The sequence below is a fragment of the Pygocentrus nattereri genome, chromosome 4 (assembly GCF_015220715.1).
Source record: "Pygocentrus nattereri isolate fPygNat1 chromosome 4, fPygNat1.pri, whole genome shotgun sequence".
In the NCBI taxonomy this organism is placed as follows: domain Eukaryota; kingdom Metazoa; phylum Chordata; class Actinopteri; order Characiformes; family Serrasalmidae; genus Pygocentrus; species Pygocentrus nattereri.
Genome location: NC_051214.1, coordinates 6715851 through 6742143, shown reverse-complemented (window position 1 = coordinate 6742143; position 26293 = coordinate 6715851). Strand labels below are relative to the sequence as shown.

Below are 26293 nucleotides of genomic sequence, written 5' to 3'. Positions count from 1 at the left end.
CTTAGTGGTTTAGAATAACCATACAAGATTTTAGCGTGGGATCTAGGCTTTTTCTGTCACTCTCTTATGCTGCAATAACTTGAACATCTTTAGGCCTTGCTTTATTATTCCATTAATTTAATTTTACATCGCACTGTTATCGGATCAAAACCACATATCTCCAAAATTGTAACTTTACAGGACAAGGTGAAAACCTACTCTACTTTTGACCATTGGGGGGTGTGTGGGGTGGACTGGGGGCAATGGGTTCCTGACTCAGGCCAGCTTGTCTTTTGTCTGATTGATGTCTGTTGTTGTTTGACTGGAATGGTTCGGTGCAGGTGTATATAGGTGTGTGGGTCTATGTGTAGGTGTATATATGAGAACAGGTGGATGTGGTGGTGCATATATGTGTGGGTGTATATAGAGGATGAATGAAGATAAAAAAAAAAATAATAATAAAAAAAAACTACTCTACTTTTAATGTAAGTCAATGGAACCAGAATTATTTCCATGTAATTTTAGGTCATTTCTTTTGGTCCAATCATCATGAAATTTACACACAAAATATAGGACCATACGTACTTTCAAATTATGTTAAAAACTGAAAAACGACAAAAATGGAGATACGAGGTTTTGTTCCGACAGCAGGGATAAACAGCTTAGTATTGTGAAACTGAATGTGTTCAAGAAGATTATGTGGACAGTGTGAAATCAGTGAATTTTAAATTAAGGCATTATTTATTCATTTATTTCTTACACACACACACACACACACACACACACACACACACACACACACACACACACACATATATATATATATATATATATATATATATATATATATATATATATATATATGTATATCAAGATAACAGGTACATTTTGGAGTGATGGCTATGTTATTAGTTGACTCTGATGGTGGCATATTCAGTTTTATCTCCAGAGTCAGTCACTGTGGGTGTTGTGGTTGTGTTACTGTAGATTACAGTAGAGTACATCACTTGGTCCTGCAAAGGAAACACAAACATTAAATGTATAGTTTTGATTCATACGTGACATGTGGAACCTGTCTGAATACTCAATTGTAATCTTCCTAAAAGCAGAAATTTCACTTGTTTTGGGTTTTGAAAAAATATGCGGATGAGTTGTGAAAGTGAAAGTAAAGGTATTGGTGAAAGACTGACTCGTTTTGGCCATGTCGAGTGTACAAACATAGAGCCAGACCATCCCAGAGAGAAAGCTATGACTGAATGCTATGATGTGGTTGGATAGTGTAGTGCTTAACACCTCTGCCTTCTACACTGTAGACCAGGGTTCAATCCCCACCTGGGCAAACACCCTACACTATACCAATAAGAGTCCTTGGGCAAGACTCCTAACACCACCTTGGCCTACCTATGTAAAATGACCAAATTGTCAGCCAAATGCCATAAATGTAAATGTAAAATGAAGGTATCCTGTCACTGTCCAGTGTGTGCTGCAGTGCATTCAACATAAATAATAGAACAGGTTTAACTTGATTGCTAATAAGAATTTAAACTAAAATCAACTTAATGACAAATGACTCAAGACTCAGAACTTAGAGACCCAAGATTTGCACATCACAAATTTAAGACTTCACTTGAACACTCACCTCAGAGACTCAAGACTTGAATCGAACTTGTATTTCAGAGATTTGAGACATGAATCACATTTCAGAGACAACAAACTTGACTCAGACTTGCACCCAACAGACTTCAGACTCAAACTTGCACTTCGGAGACTTGAGACTTGACCTCAGACTTGCACCTCAGGGACTCAAAACTGGATTTAGACTCGCACCTTAGAGACTTCAGACCTAAACTCACACTTCAGAGACCTGAGAGTTGAATCAGACTTACACCTCAGGTACTCAAAATACTCAGACTTACAGTGTAGAGACTTAAGTTGGACTTGCACTTCAGAGACTCGAGACTTGACTCAGATTTGCACCTTAAAGACTTCAGACTTGACTTGAACTCCTAAGAAGTAGCTTGTAAACATCTCTAGTGTGAACCCACCTGTGTCTCCTGTTGTCTCCTCCTCCCTCAGAAGTCTATGCTCTCCATCTGCCGTTGTTTCTCTTCTGCAGAATGAAATCATACAGAGTTATCTTAAAAGACTGTGTGTGTGTGTGTGTGTGTGTGTTCACCTCTGAGTCTCCAATACATAACTGCTCCAAATCCCAGCAGGAGCAGAAGAACAGGAATGAGGATTACGGAATACATCTTGAGATTTGAGAGTGTGCATCTTGAGATTTCAACAGTGAGTGTGATGTCAATGTAACTGCTTCCCCTAATATCACACCTGTACACTCCTCCATCCTCTTCAGTCAGGTGTGATATGAGTAGAGAGAGATTTCCTGGAGAGTGACCATTAACCAGCTGAGCTCTGTTTCTGTACTGACCACTCTCACTGGATACCTCTTCCCATCGATTTCTGTTTGTGTTGAGTTTCTTCCAGGTGAATGTCTCAGGTTTCATGCAGTCAGACCAGGCGTTTTCATGCAATGCAAGCACATAAATCGGAGGCTTTAGCCGAACACGATGGGCGATTCAAACATAGTGTGAGTCACCAAAGAACAAGATTTCTTAAGTGGCACAGTGTACGCCTGGCTTACTCTTCTGTTTTTACAGTTTTCATCATCAGCTTTTTGAGTATCACCAAACCACACACAGTCACATGGTATATTCCAGGAGATGACAAAACTTGCTGCATTGTTATGCCACACTTAAAACCACACTGACTAGTGTCTGCAGTGGACTTGGGTGACTGTCTCATTTAACCTTCCTGTAGTGTTCGGGTCAAGTCTGACCGATTCACAGCTTAAAACACTCCTAAATATTGTGTTTTACATCTGATTGCCTCAAGGCCTTATGATACCCTCCACACTGTGCACTTCAACATATAAAGTGATGATCACCTCTTTCATTGAATTTTGAGTGTTTAATCAATCAATCGTTACACCTGTGGTGTTCCCGGTCACAAGTGACTGCCATAGGAAATGAATGGGTATCCAGACTATATTCATCCATCAGACAGAGAACATCCTCATACACACCCCCCCAACTCACTCACTCTATTTGTATTTTCACTGCAGTTATTTTATGTCTAATTCTATAAATTCAGGTTAAACACTACTTTGAGACGTTTTTCACAGCTAAAGAATTTTGAGTAAAAATATGGAGGTGAAAAATGGCTTTTGTGCTAATTTAAGAGCAGTTAAAACAGACCGGTCAACAACACTAAAGTAAAGGCCGGGAGGTGAAGAGGACAGGAGGGTTGAAAGATTTTGTTGGAGATTTGAACCACCAAAACTGTTCCTGGGGGTCTGGCCAATTTGCTATGTGTTTGAGCAAATCTCCTCAAGCAGCCACTCCTGAATATGTAGAGCATGGGAGGAGATCATTCATTTAAGAAGCCAGTCCTGGAACAAAACAAAGATTGTGACTCCAGTGACCCTACTACTGCATTAGAAATATATATTGAGTTATATCTCTGGTTGTCCTCACATAACCATAGCAGCACCTTGAACATGTCTGCGTCCAGCTATAATTTTCTTTCTAATCATCTTAAGCTGTATATCCTATGGAACATACAATGACTTGACCCCTTCAAATCCCAGGCTTATGACATACCAAGGTTTATTATTCAGTAACTACAAGGTCTACAATACGAACAAGCTGAGCTATTTTTAGGTTACTGAAGTGTGTAGTAAACCTGTGGACCCGCCGCTGGGCCTTGGCCATTTAAGGAGTTAAAAATTCGCTGTAATGTCTCATTGAGCATTGACTAAGGAAACTCTAAGTTTGGACACAAGCTTTTTTTAAGCTTTGGGAACTGAAACCATGATGACCTCAGAACACAGACACTTCTTTTTAAACAAGCAGTCAAATAGAGTTCACATGCAATAAATAGCCATTTCATAGAAGAGCCTAATGTCTCATCATGTCACATGATGAACTCGACTCCAAACAGGTATAAAAGAGCTGGAAAAGAGTAAACTGTGCAACACAGATAAACTACACACTACAATACATGACTGAGATTAAGAATCAAAGCATAAGCAAAATCTGGTCATTTCAAATTAACCCCTTAGCCCACCACCAAGTTTTATTACACACTTCTATAACCTAAGAATATCTCAGCCAGGTTGCACTGACGTCCTTATAGTTATTGAACAATAAGCCTTACCATGTATAAGCCTGGGGTTTTGGGGGTTAAGACTTGTGATCATGAGTAATGGCAGAGGTGAACATTGGTAACAAATAAGACTGAGAACACTGGACAAACAGATGGAAGAACTGACATAGCTGTACTTTACTTGGTCCATACATATGCAATAAGAAACAACTGGGATGTCAGTTATGTCAGACCTGCATATTGAACAAATGCAGTGACCAGGCATAAGCCTGCACTGGTCTGTCCCAAATGTACACATTTAACCTTCCTGTAGTGTTCGGGTCAAATCTGACTGATTTACAACTTAAAATAAAAATATGGAGGTGAAAAATGTTTTTTGTGCTAATTTAAGAGCAGTTAAAACTGAAAACTTAAAAATGTAAACATCATAGGAAATTAGCATGAATACAATACCTTAATTGTGTACTTTGTACTGTTTCTTTTGTTTTGTCTCTTTATTGCAGAGAATGATTACAGGCATCAAGTGATGAAGGGATGAAAAGAAAGAGATGTTGAAGAGACTGCAACACGAAGTGAATCCTATTACGTAGTGTAACGTAGGGGAGCGGTGAATGGGGCGGACGCATATGCTGAGAGAAGTGAAATTTTATTAGGGGCAAATCCAGAATCAGGGTCTAAACAGTCCAGGGTCAAAAAGCCAACAGGGAGAGATGGAGGGACAGACATAACAAAAAGGAAAACAGACTAAACACGCAACTGAGGTCAGAAGAGCAAACACCATACAAAAACCAGCAGCCTAACAGGGGAAGACACAGGGCTTAAATACAGGATCAGGTAACAAGACACAGCTGGTTAACAAGAGGGTTTACAAGACACAGGTGAAAACGCTCAAGGGCGGAGTCTAGAAACAAGGGGGCAGAACAGGGAAGAATCAAAACAAGGAAGCATAGGGTCAAGACCAAAAGGTAAACACAAGCACATGGAGGACTGGGAGGGGCCAATCGTGACATGTGGATATTATGTCACAGTTCTCAAGTAAAAAAAAAAGTAAAAATAATAATCTATTTAACGTGAAAGGACAGAGATGCAGTGTGGAACCGTTTGAAACACGCCTGAGAATGGTGAGATGCTTTGGTGCCAGACATTTTAATGAAATAGAAAACTGAATTGTTTTTAAATGGGTCACATTGCTTACATCATAAAACAATGTATAAAACAATGTAAGAATGTGCATGAGTGGGCACTGAAGAGGAGCCTTTTCATACCACTGTTATGAAGGTCTCTCCTACCTCGGCTGCTGCATTCACTTTGAGACAGAGTCACACAGGACTAGCACTGTCGTATGACATAAACTGAAGGCAGTAGGCCAAAGAAAGGCTCGGACACTGAAACAGTTGCACTGTAAAATGCGACCACTTAACTGACACAACTAACATTTTACACATTTTGCATATGTAGCCCCGTTTAAACTTTTAGTTTAATTTATTTCTTCTATGTTTTAGTTCTATGAATTAGCAGTTCAAATGTATATTCACGGGAATCTAGAAGAATTGTAATTTGTTTGCATATGTTTCTGAATTAATTCTTACTTCTTCCTCTTTCTGAGCCTATAACAGCTAACGGAATGGTTTTAATCAGCCAATCAGCAGGGTGAGTGGGAGGAACGACCGTAGAAGTGAGAAAGAGAAAAAAGGAAAGGACAGACATGAGTAGGAGCTGGAAAAAGAGCAGGGAGACGGAGTGAACTATATGGTGTTCATAGCCCTTATGTGCCACCTAAAGTGAACAACTGTCAGAACATTCTGTGAGTGCAGGGTTGGCGAATAGAGAGTCCGTGTAGGACTTTTGCACACAGTTCATCGAATGTTGAAGTAAGAGCTCAGCTCAATAGGCTAACTCTGCTGCTCAAAGTATCGCCCATAAGTCAAGCTGTAGTAGGCTAACTCAGCTAAAGTGCACCTTAGCTCTATACTCTGTGTGTTATTACGTTAACTCGCTCAGTAAGCGTAGTTTCCCTGTAGTGTGTGTATTATCGACACCGGCCCAAGTCTATCAGTGTACAGACTTTCCAGTTAATGACTGGGGTGACCGGCAAAGCCCCAGGTTCCACTGGCTACATTGGAGTTCACTGCCCTGTGTTTTTTTCTCGGCCACTACGCACTTGAGCCACGTATCAAGCCTGTAACGAAGCGAGTGGAGAACTGGTGACTTTAACTAGTAGAGACTCAGAGCGAGCTGTGCGTGTGAGTGTGTCTGGGCCCTTTATCTACAGTGTTGGATGAGTTCTATTTGTTGTGTATTCAGAAGTTAATTGCTAGTACTGTACTTGTATTTCTTGTTCATATTGAGTGTATATTGGTAACTTAATGTTCTGTCAGATATATTCAGATATATTCATCAATCACTTATTCCTAACCAAATCCAGAAGTTACAGGGCCCCGGCTATATTAAATCATTTAAATAACCACCTATCCACTGGCTACCTAGCTGGGCCACTACACATAGGTATCATGTTATGCATTTAGAGCTAATCTAAAACAGTGCTAGTAAAATTTACACAAAAGGGCAGGGGCTCGAGATCCAGTGCAACTAATGTCCAAGCAGCACGCAGAAGCTGTGTGACAACCGATTTTCCGAGAACTCGTTTGTACAGTAAAGATTTCATCATCAGTTTCTTAAGAACTGGTGAACCACACACAGTCACATGGTGCCCTCTGAGTTGTGAGAACCGTTACAGTTTCTTCTTTTTTGGTGCATCGTTTCGCAGTACACACACCCACACTGACCAAGCTACCATGTCTGCAGTGGTCATGGGGTGGTGGGGGCGAGAGAGATGGCCAGGGTAATGGCCTAACTGTTGACCTAGGGAGATTTATTTTTCAGTCAGTGGATGCTGTATAGCAGTCAAGTTAGATGTAAGTTAATAGATTTGTCCTCATGTTTGTGTAACTGGTGTAAACCTGCTTGAACCACTGGACTGGGAGCCCTGGCTACCACCTTATGTTGATGTTGTGTAAGAAAAACTGCACAGGAGTCGGAACTGTCGCCTCGTTCATTTAATGCTCTGTGTTGTAAAAGATAAAACAGTTTGATGTCAAAGAGAAAGCACAACATAGAAACCCCTCTGCTTTCAGCTCTCTTTGCAGACTGAATCAATTTGAATAAAGAAATGCTATGCAACGCGCACACACACACACACACACACACACACACACACACACACACACATACATTTTCAAAGCCACTTTTCCAGTCCATTGCAGGGCAGACAGTCAGACATAGGGGCAATTTAGGCTACATTTACACAGCAGATAAAAGTGGCCCAAATCTGATCTTTCTCCTGATATGTGACACAGATGTGTGTCTGTGCGTCAGTGTGAACAGCACATTGAATCTGACATTTTCAATTCTGATTAGAGACGTTTTCACATGTGGGACTGAAATCCGATCCGTATCCGATCTGCGGCGATATGACTCGCCTGAACGGCCAGATCGGAAATCATGCGACTTTTACGTCAACCCAACTCGACATTCGTCTTAATTTCGCGCTACTGAGACTCAAATATTTAGGCTGATGTTTCTGTACCAAAAAATTAGAAGAGATGTATCACAGCTGCTCTGAGTTTGAAGACGTTTTGAATTAAATGGCCTAGCGTGGTCGGAGGAGCCCGAGGCCGCAGCCTCAGAGAACAGTTTAAACAATCTGAGGACGCGTTGGTCTTTTGCGCATTGTGGGTCAGTTTAGGAGTTGATCTGTTCAGACCTACGTCGCATACAGATCACATAAAAAACATAGTGTGAACAGCCAAATAAAAAAAAATCAGATTTGGTGAGAAAATCAGACTTGAGCCACTTTTACCTGCTGTGTAAACATAGCCTTATTGTGTCCAGTTGGCTTGACTGCCTTTGGACTGTGGGAGGAAACCCATTCAGACACTATAAAGAAAGGACCCTGGTAGACCAGCTGGGATTTAGGTAATATACAAAATATTAACAATGAAGTAGAAAATGTTAAAGAAAAGAAGCCACAAACATGTTTTATCATAATCATACAGTTTACAGCAGTAATATCCAGATGGTTTGTGCACCAGAACATAGAAATTTAGAATTAAAATACAGCATAACATGCAAACAAAAGTGCCTCTTTAACAAGCTAGGTTTTATACTGTGTATCATATATTTTGAACTATGTGAACTGATGCAGATTTATATGAAGTTAGAAAATAAATGACCTGTTACACTTACTACATTTGTAAAGTAGCCCTTTGCCTTAAAACTGATCCCATATTATAAAACTAAGTGGCCAGACCACAGATCACATGGCCCCACGATTTCTTTTATTGAGGGTTTTATACAGTACTAAGTGTTCTTCTATTGTTATGATGTCAAGCTTTGTACAATAGCAGAACCATTTTTGGTGCTATAAAGATCCCCCTTTAAAAAAAAAAAGATTCTATATAAAGCCATACAGCAGATTCTCCATCAATACGAAGAACTCTTTCAGGATGCAAAGAACATTTTAATCATGCAAAGGGTTCTTTGAGTGTTCATGGTTCTATATATAGAACCATTTTCTTTACTAAAGAACCATTAAAGGAATTTGTGGGCTAGAATGAGTTTCCTTGTGTTTTTATTTGTTCTCTTTATAATATTTTGCTTCCTTTCACTCATTTGTACTATAAAATATTTCCATAAAAATGTCATAAAAACCATGAATCAGTGAATTTCTAAGCTGATGTTTTAGTTAACTGTAAATGCTTTATGCATTTAAATTGTAAGTATGTTTCTTACAACTGAAATGCCTAAAGCCAAAGATTAAAATATTTGGTGGGGGTGGAGATGAGAGGATGTTGTTAGTTCACTCTGATGGTGGCGTATTCAGTCTTATCTCCAGCATCAGTTGCTGTGGGTGTCCTGGCTGTGTTACTGTGGACTACAGTAGAGTACATCACTTCATCCTGCAGAAAACACACAAGTAACATTATGCCATTTCAAAGCACTTCTCTAGAGCAGTTCTCTAAGCTCTGGAGTGACAACATACCAGTATATTACATATTTTAGTGAAGCAACTATTATTGACATTTTCTAATGTAGCTGACAGAAGAGATGTGTGAACTGACCTGTGTACCCTGTTCTTTTCTTCCTCTTTGTTCTCCGCTCTCCATCTGTACTCGTCTCTGACCGGCTGAATGAAGGCATAAAGAATGAGGCAAAGATACTGTACAGTGTGTGTGCGCGTGTGTGTGCACGTGTGTGTGTGTATGTGAGTGCGTGTGTGTGTGTGTGTGTGTACCTCTGTATCTCCAATAGAAGACTCCTCCAACTGCCAGCAAGAGAAGGACAGGAATAAAGATGAAGAATTCCAGGCTGGCAGTTTGGGAAAAAGCAGTACCTGCGAAAATAGAAATGTGTGAGTGAGTGAGTGAGTGAGTGAGTGAGTGAGTGAGTGAGTGAGTGAGTGAGTGAGTGAGAAATGATATGATTAAATACAGCATTAATATATAACATAAAAACTAGGCAGATTTCCACTGTTCCTCTGTGTGCAGTGCTGTAAGTTCTGCATTAAACTGACCATTCAAAAAAGCAGCTGTCGATATCTTACTTTCAAGAGTCACTGTGATGTGTTTACCTTCAGGGGTTTGAGAGGAACTTGAACTAGAAGGGATTGAAGTGGTTGGTCTGGTCTGTACATTGACCACTGCAGTAGATTTACTTGGGTCCTCTGTACAGAGAGAAGATTTGATAAACAGGTTTTGTAAACAGCTGTAGACGTAAAATTATCGCTTACTTTCAATTTTAAAAAGATATAATTTTCAGCATGTATTGTGTGAAGGTTATGTTACGAATTAAATGCCGTGTCATCGTCGACAATCAAAGCTAAAGAGTGGAGACGTTGAATTGAGTGAATGGATACAGATCAAAACAGTGTTTTACCTTCGAAATTGATTCTGACATATATGTGTTCACTCTGTTTAACACCACACCTGTAATCTCCTCCATCCTCTTCAGTCAGGTGTGATATGAGTAGAGAGAGATTTCCTGGAGAGTGACCATTAACCAGCTGAACTCTGTCTCTGTACTGATCACTCTCACTGGATATCTCTTCCCATCTGCTTTTGAATATGTTACGTTTCTCCCAGGTGAATTCCTCAGGTGTGGTGTGTAGGTCAGGGCAGGAGCAGGGCAGCAGTACTGACCCTCCTATATGAGCTGTGATAGTCTGTGATTTTAGGTTTATCAGAGTGCAGCCTGGAGAAACACATCAAAAAGATAAGCCTAAGCACATAACAACAAAAACAGCTAATCAAAATATGTGTACTATGTTATGGTATTTTATGGTGGATTATGGAAAACAATAATATTTGCATAAATAAACAACCAAAAACAAAGAATTCTACATGTACCTTCTTTGGCATGAAACACAACCAGTTCTGTAGTCACAATTAAAACAACATTGACTTCACAACACACTCCAACCACTGTCCACACACATCTACTCTACACACCTTCACTACAGAGCTCTCTCAGCAGGGCTTCACTGAAGCCCATCACACACTAATGAGCTCAGAGCATTTCTAGTCACAGGACACCTTTTTATCTTATTTTGTTTTTTATGCTGTCACAAGCCTCCACGGTGCGGTCCTGAAGGTGGTGTTTGCTGCGGATTTTCTCAGCATACACAATTTGTTTGAGATGACCCCAGAGATAAAAGTCGATAATTAAGTAAAAAATAAAATAATATAAAACTTGTCCTGTGGCTTTTGACTCACCCTGTGTTGAGATTTGCTTTCACAATGAAAACATGCAAATATGCTACTTACCTTTAACAGTGAGAGTATTGTAGACGTGTCCACCCCCTTGAACAAGACACTGGTACAGTCCTCTATCCTCTTCAGTCAGGTGTGATATGAGTAGAGAGAGATTTCCTGGAGAGTGACCATTAAACAGCTGAACTCTGTCTCTGTCACTGCCACTCTCACTGGATATCTTTTCCCATTCATCTCCCTTTGTTTTGTATTTCCAGGTGAATGTCTGAGGTTTGGTGTGTAGGTCAGCGCAGTAGCAGGGCAGCAGTACTGACCCTCCTGTGTATGCTGTAATATGTAATGTTTTACTCCTGTTTACCAGAATGCAGCCTGTAGAAACACACATCAGTAAGATAAAGTTCTCACTGTCTGTCTCATATCAGAGATAATACTTTTTTGAATAAATATATTCAGGAAATAAAGTAATGAAGCTCAAAGCTTTCTTAAAGTCAATTGAATCATTAAATAGAAAATCACCTGCTGTCATGCTAAACTGCATCCATAAACCTCAACACTCAGTAAGAATGTGATTGACCTGTGAACATTTATGATTATGCTGTTAAGCTCCTTAACCATAACTTCAATATTCAGAAAGAAAGATTAGTGCACAGATGAGTTTTAATGCTGTGGTTTTGTCACTGCTGTCCAAGGCAGGAGCCCCCCTGCCCCGTACACCCTAGTGACCCCACACACATTAAATTTGCACTGAATGTGTTTCAAAGTAAGAGAGACAGAGGCATATCTGTTCTTAAACTGACCTGAACCACTTAAGGACACAGTAAGTGTCTTTAACTAACTTATATTTGACACATAAATATTATAATAGAAAGACACATACACAATGTTATGGACATTACCATCTAGAACTCCCTCGGGAAATCTCAGCAGTACCGTGGGCAACGCAGCCTGCTCCCCCAACGGAGCGCAGCCGGCGCCGGCGCGCAGAACGCAAACAAAAGCGGGGGAAGCGAGGGGGGCTACGTGCTAAGCTAAGGCTAAGCCCCCACCGATCGGCGGTTCCCAGCTTGTTTCTTGCCAATGTCCGGGCTCTAGCGGGCAAAATGGACGAGCTGCGACTATGGACCACTACACAGAGATGGATCAGGGAGTGTAACGTCATGATTGTGACGGAATCGTGGCTGAACAGCGACATTCCCGACACCGCGGTGGAGCTTGAGGGGCGCAACATGTTCAGAGCGGACAGAGTGGCTGAGGACTCCGGCAAGAGCAGAGGGGGGGTGGGGGGGGGGGGGTCTGTGCATCTATGTAAACAAACTGTGGTGCACTGACTCCACAGAAACTGAACGTCGGTGTTCTTCTAACTTGGAATACCTGATGATAAAGTGTCGCCCCTTTCATATGGCTAGAGAGCATTCAGCCGCTATTATTACTGCTGCCTACGTCCCTCCTGAGGCCAATGCTAAACTAGCTATGGAGGAGCTGAGCTTGGCAATCAGTAAACAACAAACTGCGCATCCAGACGGACTTTTTATTGTTGCGGGGGACTTCAATCATTCCAACCTGAAATCTGTATTGCCAAAATTTCATCAGAATGTCTCCTGCCCAACAAGAGGAGACAAAACCCTGGATCATGTCTACACAAATATCACAGAGGCATACAGGGCTGTACCCCTCCCCCACCTGGGGCAGTCTGATCACCTCTCATTGTTCCTGCTCCCGAAGTATGTGCCACTCATCAAACGTGTGAAAACATCAACAAAGACTGTTAAGGTATGGCCAGAGGGGGCCATCTCTACACTACAGCGTCAGTTTGAAAACACTGACTGGAGTGTGTTCTCTTCTCAAGCCACCTCAGAATCACACACAGATTTGGACACATACACTTCAGCAGTCATGAGTTACATCAACTCATGCATAGACAACGTCACTTCTGTTAAACAACTGAAAATCTTTCCTAATCAGAAACCCTGGATGAATGCAGAGGTTCGCCTACTGCTGAAAGCACGCGATGCTGCTTTCAGATCTGGTGATGCCGACGCTTACAGCTCAGCCAGGGCAAACCTGAAAAAAGGGATTAGGAAAGCCAAGTACACCTACAAACTGTCTGTTGAGGAGAACTTCCACAACTCTGACCCCCGCCGCATGTGGAAGGGCATTCAGGCAATCACTGGCTACAGGCCTCCATCCCTGACCCCCTCAGCCAGCAGTGCCTCTCTCCCAGATGAGCTTAATCAGTTCTACGCTCGTTTCGACCAGAGGAATGACCAACACAGCACATGGAGTGGTCTTCCCCACAATGAAAGCCCCCTCACACTTTCCACTGATAATGTACAGTCTGTACTGAGCAGAGTGCATGCACGCAAAGCTGCTGGTCCAGATGGCGTTCCTGGACGTGTCCTCAGAGCGTGCGCTGGACAGTTAGCCAAGATATCTTCAACCTATCACTGGCCCAGGCTGCTGTTCCGGCATGCTGGAAGACATCCACCATCATACCGGTGCCAAAGTGCTCATCTGCTGCATGTCCTAATGACTTCCGCCCAGTCGCACTCACCCCCATTGTGATGAAGTGCTTTGAGAAACTGGTCCTCAGCCACCTAAAGACAGTGCTCCCACCATCCCTGGACTCCCACCAGTTTGCATACCGTGCAAACAGGTCGACTGAGGATGCAATTTCCACTGCTCTTCACTCTGCCCTCACCCATCTGGATGAAAGGAACACCTACATCCGCATGCTGTTCATCGACCTCAGCTCTGCTTTTAACACGGTCATCCCGACTAGGCTGGTCACCAAGCTCAGCGACCTGGGAATCAGCACCCCCATGTGTAACTGGGTTTTGGAATTCCTGACAGACCGACCCCAGTCTGTGAGATTGGGCAGTCATATGTCTACCACTATCACCCTGAACACTGGTGTGCCGCAAGGCTGTGTGCTGAGCCCTCTGCTCTTCTCCCTGTTCACCCACGATTGTGTTCCTCTGCACACATCTAACATCTTCATCAAGTTTGCAGACGACACCACAGTGGTTGGCCACATCAGGAACAACGATGAATCGGCCTACAGGGAGGAGATCCAGCACCTGACTTCCTGGTGCACCACCAACAACCTCATCCTGAACACAGGCAAAACCAAAGAACTCATCGTGGACTATCGGAAAACCAAGGGCTGCACACACTCTCCTGTCTACATCAACGGAGCAGAGGTAGAACGTGTGTCCAGCTTTAGGTTCCTGGGAATCCACATCTCGGCAGACCTTTCATGGTCCTTCAACACCTCCCATCTCATCAAGAAGGCACAGCAGCGTCTTTACTTCCTGAGGAGACTAAAACAAGACCGGCTGTCTCCTCAGATCCTCACAAATTTTTACAGATGCACCATCGAGAGCATACTGACCAACTGTGTGACCGTGTGGTACAGTAGCTCCACTGTGACGGAGAGGAAATCCCTGCAGAGGGTAGTAAGGACTGCTCAGCGCATCACAGGCATGCAGCTCCCTGCCATCAAAGACATTCACTACCAGCGCTGTGTGCGCAGAGCACACAGCATCATTAAGGACCCCTCCCACCCCAACCACAAACTGTTCAACCTACTTCCATCCGGGAGGAGATACAAGAGCATCCGGGCCAGAACCAGTCGGCTCAGGTCCAGCTTCTTTCCCTCCACAATCACTCTGCTGAACTCCACACCTCGCTGATAACACTATTACTCATACTGCAGACAGCGGACTATGAACACTGCCTCTCATACTACACTCACCAATCAGAGCTGTTGTTTTATTTTATTCATCACTATTACCACTGCACAAATGTATCATTCTACTGCCATGTAAACAACACATCGCAACAGTTATTCTATACAGTGTAGAATATCTACACACCTATAATCTATTTTTTTGCATATCTATAAGTAATTTATTCTATATACTGTAATGTTGCACTATACCTATTTATTGCACACTTGCACAGTCTCTTTTTGCACTATTTGCTACTATTTGCATTTCTGGTAGATGCTAACTGCATTTCGTTGCCATGTACTTGTACTGAGTAATGACAATAAAGTTGAATCTATCTATCTATCTATCTATTAAGAGAAAATTCCACACTCACCTTCAGAGACATGAAGCCCAATGAAGAGAAGATAGAAAGTCAGCAACATCCTCACTAGTAAAACAACACTGAGTACACAGCAAACTGACCGCTCCACACCCAGCACTACACTAGCCCTGTATACCACACTGAGTCCACAGCACACTGACCGCTCCACACCCAGCACTACACTAGCCCTGTATACCACACTGAGTTCACAGCACACTGACCGCTCCACACCCAGCACTACACTAGCCCTGTATACCACACTGAGTTCACAGCACACTGACCGCTCCACACCCAGCACTACACTAGCCCTGTATACCACACTGAGTTCACAGCACACTGACCGCTCCACACCCAGCACTACACTAGCCCTGTATACCACACTGAGTCCACAGCACACTGACCGCTCCACACCCAGCACTACACTAGCCCTGTATACCACACTGAGTCCACAGCACACTGACCGCTCCTCACCCAGCACTACACTAGCCCTGTATACCACACTGAGTTCACAGCACACTGACCGCTCCACACCCAGCACTACACTAGCCCTGTATACCACACTGAGTTCACAGCTCTCTCAGCAGCTCTTCTCTGGAGTCTAACCCACACTAATGTCAGTGCAGCTCAGACTGTCTGTTTGGGTGGAGCTCGTCAAAACCACACACAAAGACATGCTGGTCTCTGAGCCGTGAGAAGACTTACCGTTTCCTCTTTTGTGGTGCAGCTTTTCATAGCACACACACTGACCACGGTCCTCTGTGTGTGTGTGTGTGTGTGTGTGTGCGTGTGGGGGGGGGGCGGGGGCGGGGGGTGTGTCACCATGTGCGGTTTGTGTGCACAGAAAAATGTGGCCGTACTTTTAAATGTCTGCCTGGATCTTTCATTTCCCTAATACAAAGGCATGTTCATTCTTTTCTGCCTGCTGTGATGAGTTGGCTGATGAATACTGAAAGTTTTAGTGTGAAATTTTGAGTGTCTTGAGGAAAAATATTAAATGCATTCATGTATGCAATGATTTTTAAATGCTGAAAATAAGCCCAAATATTGAGTAAGTTCATGGTAGTAGAGAGAGAGAGAGAGAGAGAGAGAGAGAGACAGAGGCATATCTGTTCTTAAACTGACCTGAATCACTTAAGTACACAGTAAGTGTCTTTAACTAACTTATATTTGACACATAAATATTATAATAGAAAGACACATACACAATGTTATGGACATTAAGAGAAAATTCCACACTCACCTTCAGAGACATGAAGCCCAATGAAGAGAAGATAGAAAGTCAGCAACATCCTCACTAGTAAAACACTGAGTTCACAGCACACTGACCGCTCCAAACCCAGCACTACACTAGCCCTGTATACCACACTGAGTACACAGCACACTGACCGCTCCACACCCAGCACTACACTAGCCCTGTATACCACACTGAGTACACAGCACACTGACCGCTCCACACCCAGCACTACACTAGCCCCGTATACCACACTGAGTACACAGCACACTGACCGCTCCACACCCAGCACTACACTAGCCCTGTATACCACACTGAGTCCACAGCACACTGGCCGCTCCACACCCAGCACTACACTAGCCCTGTATACCACACTGAGTACACAGCACACTGACCGCTCCACACCCAGCACTACACTAGCCCTGTATACCACACTGAGTCCACAGCACACTGACCGCTCCACACCCAGCACTACACTAGCCCTGTATACCACACTGAGTACACAGCACACTGACCGCTCCACACCCAGCACTACACTAGCCCTGTATACCACACTGAGTACACAGCACACTGACCGCTCCACACCCAGCACTACACTAGCCCTGTATACCACACTGAGTTCACAGCTCTCTCAGCAGCTCTTCACTGGAGTCTAACCCACACTAATGTCCGTGCAGCTCAGACTGTCTGTTTGGGTGGAGCTTGTCAAAACCACACACAAAGACATGCTGGTCTCTGAGCCGTGAGAAGACTTACCGTTTCCTCTTTTGTGGTGCAGCTTTTCATAGCACACACACTGACCACGGTCCTCTGTGTGTGTGTGTGTGTGTGGGGGGGGGGGGGGGGGGGGGGTGTCACCATGTGTGGTTTGTGTGCACAGAAAAATGTGGCCGTACTTTTAAATGTCTGCCTGGATCTTTCATTTCCCTTCTGTTCGGTCTTAAACTGTACAGCATGTTCCAAGTATGATGAGTTTAATATGGAATTTTAATGACTCATTGAACACTGAATAACCAAACTCTGTGTTTGGACTTTTTTTAAGCTTTGTGAACTGAAAGCATGATGAGACTTCCTTTTCAAAAAGAGTAATCCAGTAGCCTGATATAGTCTGTGTTCCATATATGGACCATTTCTACTGAATTCAGACATTAGGGTGTATATTATGATCCATTTAAATCCAAGGTTTTAACCAAGATAATAATAGGCTAAAATTATACAAAATCAACAAAATTGGCGTCTCTTCCAAATCCTAACCGTCATGTATCCGTCTGGGTGAGGGGGGCGTCTTTTGGACTCCCAGCCCTCGACTGTATCATCGCCAGGGATTGAATCTCCTGATGATAAGCTACTACAGGGCCAACACTTGGACAGTTGCACCATTTGGGAGCCCTTAGAAAACAAATCCTGCATAAAGATATGGACCACAGTTTCTTCTCCAGCATGATGGCAATTAAAGGGAAGGGTTTCTAATAAAGTGGCCAGAGAGTGTACTCAGTATCACCACTGTACCGCTGTGCCTGATACACTGCAGCTTCGTGACACTCTGAACCACACTCAGTGACACAGTTCCTTCGTAGTTGTGAAAATGCTTGCTGTTTCGTCCTCTGTGGTGCAACATTTCATAGAAAACACAACCACACTGACCATGTTACTCCATCTGCAGTGGGTTATTTGGGATTTAGAGGGAGAAGTTGAATGTGGTGTGCATGTAGTAGCAACCTCACTACTGTATTATTTGCATATTGTTTTTTTTGTTTTGTTTTGTTTTGTTTTTTTGTTTAAATGATTTTTAGGGTGCTGAGAGCTTACAGATGGCATTACTCTGAAAATGTCCACCTGGAGTTGGAGGAGGACAGCAGGGCTAGTAGCACATTTGGAAAAAGCCTTAATGTATGAAACCAGATGCGTTTCCTAACATGAGTGGTCTCTACAGCAGTGTGTGTTGCTGAATGGATAAAGGAGCTGCTCATTTTCTCTCTCTAGTCTTGTGAACTCTGAAAGCTCAAGTATCAGCCTTCTTTAGTCTAGTCCTGATCTTGCATGTAGGAAGGGTTTTCAACACCTTGGACAGCGACCAGCAGCTCTGGGACATTCCAGATCCTCGGAGGGACACAGTGATGTCATTCCAATAGTTTCATTACGTTTATATATTTATTTATTTATTTATTTAGCCTTTAAACGCTCTCCAGCAAAGGAATATGAGTGCAGGTTGTGAATTACCAGAATTACCAATGCTTTTAAGATCCAATGTGTTTGAGTATGACTGAGGAAAGCGAGAGGGAAAGGGACATAAACACTCATCTGCACAAAGCAGAAACCACCTAGAAGTGCAGTTGAAATTATTTGTGTTTATTGCACAGTAAGCAATTTTACATAATCACAAATTCATCTAAAAAATGAATGAAATGGCACAATGAAATGGTAAAAACACAAATCAAGGTTACATTACAATGGGATTGGTCTAATAGAAGGAGCATAGGACTATAGAATGCCCTCAGTACAGAATTACATGGGAGGTACAATGCTAGTTTTAATAAACTCAGTACTTTGAAAAATGCAAAGTAAAATGATCATTTACTTGAGCAAAATATGTTTATCAATCTAAATCTGAAAGACACTCCAGTTCAGCTTCGTGTACCAAAAACTGATTATTGTTGGTAAATAGACAAAGTAATATCACTTACATTTGACCAAAGGTAAATCATTTTTATTTTTCTAGTTTTTTTTTTTTTAACAGTCAATGATGTGCGAATCATCGAAACTCTACACAACATCTGCACAAATATCCTGCCAAAATTGAAAATAAAATGAAATGCCTTCACATGAGCACGAGCCGTTTGTGACAAAAATAAATATAAATTGAAAACGCCTATTTTTAATTTCATTTTAGTCGTTACTCCAGTTTTTCACGACCAAATCTAAAATGAAAAACTAACAGACAAAAGAAAACACAAACTTCACTTTGGCTTTGGCTTTTCTTGATGAAACACAGAACACGTGTCAAAACTAAAATCAAAACGCAAAGTTTACTTTCTTATTTCGTTTTCAAAGTGATCGGCTGCAAGTCTGACAAAATTAAAATTAAAATGCAAAATGAATAAATCAACAGCAAAGCGACCGTCTCTGATTCCGTTTTCAGTGCTGACGCACTTTAACTGTCAGACTGAAAAGGAAAATGAAAACGAACATCAGCGCCACCTGCTGGAGATGAACTTTTCATTTCCAGTTTTGTATTTCTTTTTCTAACTGACCAACATGCAAATATATGTTAATTAGCACTAGGCAGGGCTACAAGGTACACTCTAAACTCACTTTGTCATATTGTAGAACACAATATATCCTGCAGCATGAGTGAAAGTAAATGACCACTTAGCTTGCGACTGACAGGGCTTCATATTAAAGATCAATTCAAGAAAAGCAGTTATAACACATGAATAAATGGGAAACCATAACACTGTGAACTGCAATGTTTTACGGATATTAATATACAAAGCTGAGAGGTTTAATTCGGACTGATGGATAACAAATAAGGTTTGAGCTTTAACAGTATTGATGAATGTGTGCTCACTATTTGGTGAGCAACAGGCCACTCTTGCCATTTTTATATAAGTTTAATAGATGTTAAGTTGTTTATGATTATAAGTTGTTTATGATTTTATGGACATCCAGTGCTAAACAAGTTTTAACCCATTCATAAACATTTTATAAAGCTAGTCTCTTTAAAAATGGTGCTAAATAAACATTTAAGATGATGAAAAGTGCAGAATCAGGCCAATGTTGCAGAACTGTACTACTCCAGACTGACCACTCCATCTCCATCAGCAGTGCTGTAAGGAACTCTGGCAGGATCTGTTACAAATATTTCCAAGAAAAATGTAAAATCACACAAAGAAAATTTGTATAATTAATACAGCTTGATTATATAGTTTGTACCTTTGTTCCTCTTGGTGTGATAAACCACAGCTACTATAATGTGGAGAAAGATCACAGTCACCAAGGCGAAGGGGACGAAGGGCAGAGACTGTGGAGGGACTGAAACGAGAAGGGTTACAGTCTGGAGAACATGTTATAGGCTCTCAATTAAAATACACCACAGCCGTATTAACTGTTTGCTGCATGTGTGATACTGCTGTGTTTACCATTGGTCACTGGAGTGAATGCTGTCCCTAGAATGCTCGGACTGGTTAGTCTACTGACCTCTACAGTAGCTTTAGTTGGGTCTTCTATAGAGAAAGAAGGGTTTTATGGTCATTATTGAAGCATGTAGCTCACTGTCCATACACAGAAACATTCTTCCCATTACATTATACTGTGTAGTGCAACATAATATTTCTAAGCCTCATCACTTTTATAAAAAATGCATATTATATACAAAAGTAAAACAGGTGTCCACATATGTCTACTCTACACACCTTCACTACAGAGCTCTCTCAGCAGGGCTTCACTGAAGCCCATCACACACTAATGAGCTCAGAGCATTTCTAATGTACAGCTAACAAAACCTCATAGACCTGATTCTCTGCATCTTTAGAGGTGTTAATGAGATTTACTTTCACAAAGAAAACATCCAAATATGCTACTTACCTTTAACAGTGAGAGTAATGTAGACGTGTCCAACCCCTAGAACATAACACTGGTACAGTCCTCTATCCTCTTCAGTCAGGTGTGATATGAGTAGAGAGAGATTTCCTGGAGAGTGACCATTAACCAGCTGAACTCTGTCTCTGTACTGACCACTCCCACTGGATATCTCTTCCCATTCATCTCCCTTTGTTTTGTATTTCCAGGTGAATGTCTGAGGTTTGGTGTGTAGGTCAGTGCAGTAGCAGGGCAGCAGGACAGATCCTCCTGTGTAGGCTGTAATACGTAATGATTCACTCCTGTTTACCAGAAGGCAGCCTGCAGAAACACACGTCAGTAAGATAAAGTTCACACTGTCTTTGTCTCATATTAGAGAGAACCTTTTTTTAAATAAATGTATTCAGGAAATAAAGTAATGAAGCTCAAAGCTCTCATAAATTCATGAAATGAGTCATAAAAAACCTCCATTGACATAGTTTTCTGCTATAATGAATTCCTAAGAAACCACAAAAAATGCTAAGAAGTGTCCAAAAACCTCAAAACTGATAATGTGATTATGTGATTATGTGATAATGTGATAATGTGAAGACCTGTGAACATTTATGACTATGCAAATGTAAACGACCCCCTCAGTGCTTTGTTTCATAACCCCTCCTCTTCACTCTCTATGTTGAGTAAACTGATGAGACAGAGCAGAAATAATAATAAGCTCTCACTATAACTTTAATAATCAGAAAGACTATGCAGGTTGAGGTCAGGACTCTGTGCAGGCCAGTCAAGTACTTCCATATCAAAATCGCTCATCCGTGTCTTTATGGACCTTACTTTGTGCACTGGTACGCAGTCATGTTGGAACAGAAAGGGGTCATTCCCGGACTCTTCCTACAAAGTTGGGAGCATAAAATTGTCCAAAATCTCTTGGAGCTGAAGCATTAAAAGTTCCTTTCACTGAAACTAAGGGTCCAAACCCAGTTCCTGAAAAACAATTCCACACAATAATCCCCCCTCCACCAAACTTTACACTTGGCACAATGCAGTCAGACAAGTACTGTTCTCCTGGCAACCACCAAACCTAGAATCATCCATGAGATTGCCAGACGGAGAAGCATGATTCATCACTCCAGAGAACACGGCTCCACTGCTCTAGAGTCCAGTGGTGGCACGTTACACCACTGCATTCGACGCTTTCCATGGTGCTTGGTGATGTAAGGCTTAGATGACAGTTGACTGTGGAATATTTAGTAGCGAAATTTCACGACTGGACTTGTTGCACAGGTGGCGTCCGATCACGGTACCACGCTGGAATTCACTGAGCTACTGAGAGCGACCCATTCTTTCACTAATGTCTGTAGAAGCAGTCTGCAGGCTTAGGCGCTTGGTTTTATACACCTGTGGCCATGGAAGTGACTGGAACATCTGGATTAAGTGATTTGGATGGATTAGTGAATACATGCATGACTACATGCATGGGGTATATATACACTCACTGGCCACTATATTAGGTACACCTGTTCAACTGCTTGAACAAATCACATGGCCGCAACTTAATGCCTTTAGGCATGTAGAGGTGGTCAAGACAACTTGCTGAAGTGCAGACCGAGCATCAGAATGGGGAAGAAAGGGGATTTAAGTAGCTTGGTGTGGTTGTTGGTGCCAGACGGGCTGGTCTGAGTATTTCAGAAACTGCTGATCTACTGGGATTTTCACACAAACCATCTCTAGTGTTTACAGAGAACGGTCCAAAAAAGAGGAAATATCCAGTGTGCGGTCAGTTGTGTGGATGAAAATGCCTTGTTGATGTGAGAGGTCAGAGGAGAATGGGCAGACTGGTTCCAGATGATAGAAAGGCAACAGGAACTCAAATAACCAACCAAAATCTCTGAGGAACGTTTCCTACACCTTGTTGAAAGTCTGCCATGAAGAATTAAAGCAGTTCTGAAGGCAAAAGGGGGTCCAACCTTTTACTAGCAAGGTGTACCTAATAAAGTGGCCAGTGAGTGTGTGTGTGTGTGTGTGTGTGTGTGTGTGTGTGTGTGTGTGTGTGTGTGTGTGTGTATATATATATATATACACAAACATACATTTTTGTATATATGTATGTCTATAGTATATAAACACACACAAACCTACTTCCAAAAAAGTTTGGATATTGTGTATAATATAAATATAAATATAATATATAAATATAAATTAACTCACTTTCAACATCTGACATGTATTCTATGTTGCATTGTGAATAAAATATATAAATATAAATAAATATAAATTAACACAGAATACAATGATGTGCAAATTTCATAGACCCATATTTTATTCACAATAGAACATAGAACACATATCAGATATTAAAAATGAGACATTTTACCATTTCATGAAAAACATTAGCTCATTTCCATCTTGACGGCAACAACACATCTCAAAGAAGTTGGGACAGAGCCATCTCTACTACTGTGTAGCATCACTTCTTCTTTTAACAACAGCCTGTAAATGTCTGGGAAGTGAGGAGAGCAATTGCTGGAGTTTTGGGGGAGGAATATTGTTCCATTCTTGTCTGATGTAGGACTCAGTCCTGGGTCTCCTTGTCAGATTTTTTTTTGCTTCCTTTTGTGCCAAATGTTTACTATTGGAAAAACAATTGGACTCCAGGCCGCCCGTTCAGCACCTGGACTCTTCTTCTGTGAAGCTATGTTGTTGTGATGGATGCAGTATGTGGTTTATCATTGTCTTGCTGAAATATGCAAGGCCTTCCCTGAAAGAGACACTGTCTGGATGGGAGCATATGTTGTTCTAAAACCTCTGTACAGTATGTTCAGCATTAATAAGGCCCTTTCCAGATGTGTAAGCTGCCCACGCCATAGGTTACCTTATACCATCAGAGATGCAGGCTTTTTAACTGTGCGTTGATAACAAGCTGGATGGTCCCTCTCCTCTTGAGTCTGCAGGACACAGCATCCATGGTTTCCAAAAAGATTTTTCAAATTTTGATCCATTTGACCAAAAAACAGTTGTCCATTTTGCCTCAGTCCATTTTGAATGAGCTTTGGCCCACAGAAGTTTGCAGTGTTTCTGAATTTTGTTGACATATGGCTTCTTCTTTGCCTGATACAGCTTTAACTTGGATTTGTTGATTCCATGGCGTTGTGTTCACAAGCAATGACTTCTGGAAGTGTTCCTGAGCCCATGCAGTGATTTCCAGTACAGAATCATGCCTGTTTTCAATGCAGTGCTGCCTGAGGGCCTGAAGATTACAACTATCCAATATTGACCATCGGCCTTGTCTCTTGCGTACAGGTATTTCTCCAGACTCTCTGAATCTGTTGATGATATTATGTATTGTCGATAGTAGGATATCCAAAGTCTTCAAACTTTTATGTTGAACATTTTTCTGAAATTGTTCCAAAATTATTAGACAGTTTTTCACTCATTGGTGAACCTCTGACTATCTTCAATTCTGAGAGACTCTGCCTCTCTAAAATGCTCTTTTTATATCCAGTCATGTGCATTAGTTGCAAACTCCTCCTCCAGCTGTTTTTTTTAGTACCACTTATTTTCCAACAATTTATTGGAAATGTGTTAATACTTTTCATGACATGGTAAAATGTCTCACTTTCAGCTCAGAGCATTTCTAAGGTACAGCTAGGAAAACCTCATAGAGCTGATTCTCTGCATCTTTATAGGTTTTAATGAGATTTACTTTCACAAAGAAAACATCCAAATATGCTACTTACCTTTAACAGTGAGAGTAAGGTAGACGTGTCCAACCCCTAGAACATAACACTGGTACACTCCTCCATCCTCTTCAGTCAGGTGTGATATGAGTAGAGAGAGATTTCCTGGAGACTGACCATTAACCAGCTGAACTCTGTCTCTGTACTGACCACTCTCACTGGATATCACTTCCCATTCATCTCCCTTTGTTTTGTATTTCCAGGTGAGTCCTGTCTGAAGTTTGGTGTGTAGGTCAGCGCAGTAGCAGGGCAGCAGGACAGATCCTCCTGTGTCTGCTGTAATACGTAATGTTTTACTGCTGTTTACCAGAAGGCAGCCTGTAGAAACACACATCAGTAAGATAAAGTTCTCACTGTCTGTCTCATATCAGAGATAATACTTTTTTGAATAAATATATTCAGGAAATAAAGTAATGAAGCTCAAAGCTTTCTTAAAGTCAATTGAATCATAAAATAGAAAATCACCTGCTGTCATGCTAAACTGCATCCATAAACCTCAACACTCAGTAAGAATGTGATTGACCTGTGAACATTTATGATTATGCTGTTAAGCTCCTTAACCATAACTTCAATATTCAGAAAGAAAGATTAGTGCACAGATGAGTTTTAATGCTGTGGTTTTGTCACTGCTGTCCAAGGCAGGAGCCCCCCTGCCCCGTACACCCTAGTGACCCCACACACATTAAATTTGCACTGAATGTGTTTAAAAGTAATACAAAGGCATGTTCATTCTTTTCTGCCTGCTGTGATGAGTTGGCTGATGAATACTGAAAGTTTTAGTGTGAAATTTTGAGTGTCTTGAGGAAAAATATTAAATGCATTCATGTATGCAATGATTTTTAAATGCTGAAAATAAGCCCAAATATTGAGTAAGTTCATGGTAGTAGAGAGAGAGAGAGAGAGAGAGAGAGAGAGGCAGAGGCATATCTGTTCTTAAACTGACCTGAATCACTTAAGTACACAGTAAGTGTCTTTAACTAACTTATATTTGACACATAAATATTATAATAGAAAGACACATACACAATGTTATGGACATTAAGAGAAAATTCCACACTCACCTTCAGAGACATGAAGCCCAAAGAAGAGAAGATAGAAAGTCAGCAACATCCTCACTAGTAAAACACTGAGCTCACAGCACACTGACCGCTCCACACGCAGCACTACACTAGCCCTGTATACCACACTGAGTACACAGCACACTGACCGCTCCACACCCAGCACTACACTAGCCCTGTATACCACACTGAGTACACAGCACACTGACCGCTCCACACCCAGCACTACACTAGCCCTGTATACCACACTGAGTACACAGCACACTGACCGCTCCTCACCCAGCACTACACTAGCCCTGTATACCACACTGAGTACACAGCACACTGACCGCTCCACACCCAGCACTACACTAGCCCTGTATACCACACTGAGTACACAGCACACTGACCGCTCCACATCCAGCACTACACTAGCCCTGTATACCACACTGAGTTCACAGAACACTGACCGCTCCACACCCAGCACTACACTAGCCCTGTATACCACACTGAGTCCACAGCTTTCTCAGCAGCTCTTCACTGGAGTCTAACCCACACTAATGTCCGTGCAGCTCAGCCTGTCTGTTTGGGTGGAGCTCGTCAAAACCACACACAAAGACATGCTGGTCTCTGAGCCGTGAGAAGACTTATCGTTTCCTCTTTTGTGGTGCAGCTTTTCATAGCACACACACTGACCACGGTCCTCTGTGT

At 41.9% G+C, this 26293-nt stretch overlaps 2 protein-coding genes across 3 annotated transcripts in view; both read right to left on the bottom strand.

Annotated features, from left to right (window-relative positions):
- LOC119263165 (polymeric immunoglobulin receptor-like) overlaps positions 1-15218 on the bottom strand; it is a 30858-nt gene extending 15640 nt beyond the window's left edge. Inside the window, exon 1 of the mRNA XM_037537442.1 lies at positions 15083-15218. The gene's annotated coding sequence lies outside the window, so the exon portion shown is untranslated. The remainder of the gene's footprint in view (positions 1-15082) is intronic.
- LOC119263164 (polymeric immunoglobulin receptor-like) lies at positions 7462-25753 on the bottom strand. 2 transcript variants are annotated; one of them, XM_037537439.1, is made up of 8 exons: positions 25607-25753; positions 24546-24863; positions 20821-21135; positions 10081-10395; positions 9776-9868; positions 9440-9538; positions 9267-9331; positions 7462-9104 (listed from the first exon to the last, which is right to left on the bottom strand). In XM_037537439.1, the coding sequence occupies exons 1-8, from the start codon at positions 25653-25655 to the stop codon at positions 9000-9002; spliced, it is 1359 nt and encodes a 452-aa protein (XP_037393336.1). In that variant the 5' UTR covers positions 25656-25753; the 3' UTR covers positions 7462-8999. The 2 variants fall into 2 exon arrangements, with proteins under 2 accessions (XP_037393336.1, XP_037393337.1); XM_037537440.1 differs by lacking the exons at positions 20821-21135; positions 24546-24863; positions 25607-25753 and adding exons at positions 10968-11282; positions 15018-15135.
- Between the last annotated feature and the right edge of the window lie 540 nt (positions 25754-26293).

Excerpts from the sequence above, each read along its gene's own strand:
- LOC119263164 (XM_037537439.1), bottom strand. The coding sequence starts at position 25,655 with ATGTTGCTGACTTTCTATCTTCTCTTCTTTGGGCTTCATGTCTCTGAA. Across the intron at positions 10,396-20,820 it reads CATTACTCTCACTGTTAAAG|GCTGCACTCTGATAAACCTA; the intron begins GTAAGTAGCATA and ends GTGTTTCTCCAG. Across the intron at positions 9,105-9,266 it reads GAAAAGAACAGGGTACACAG|GATGAAGTGATGTACTCTAC; the intron begins GTCAGTTCACAC and ends TGTTTTCTGCAG.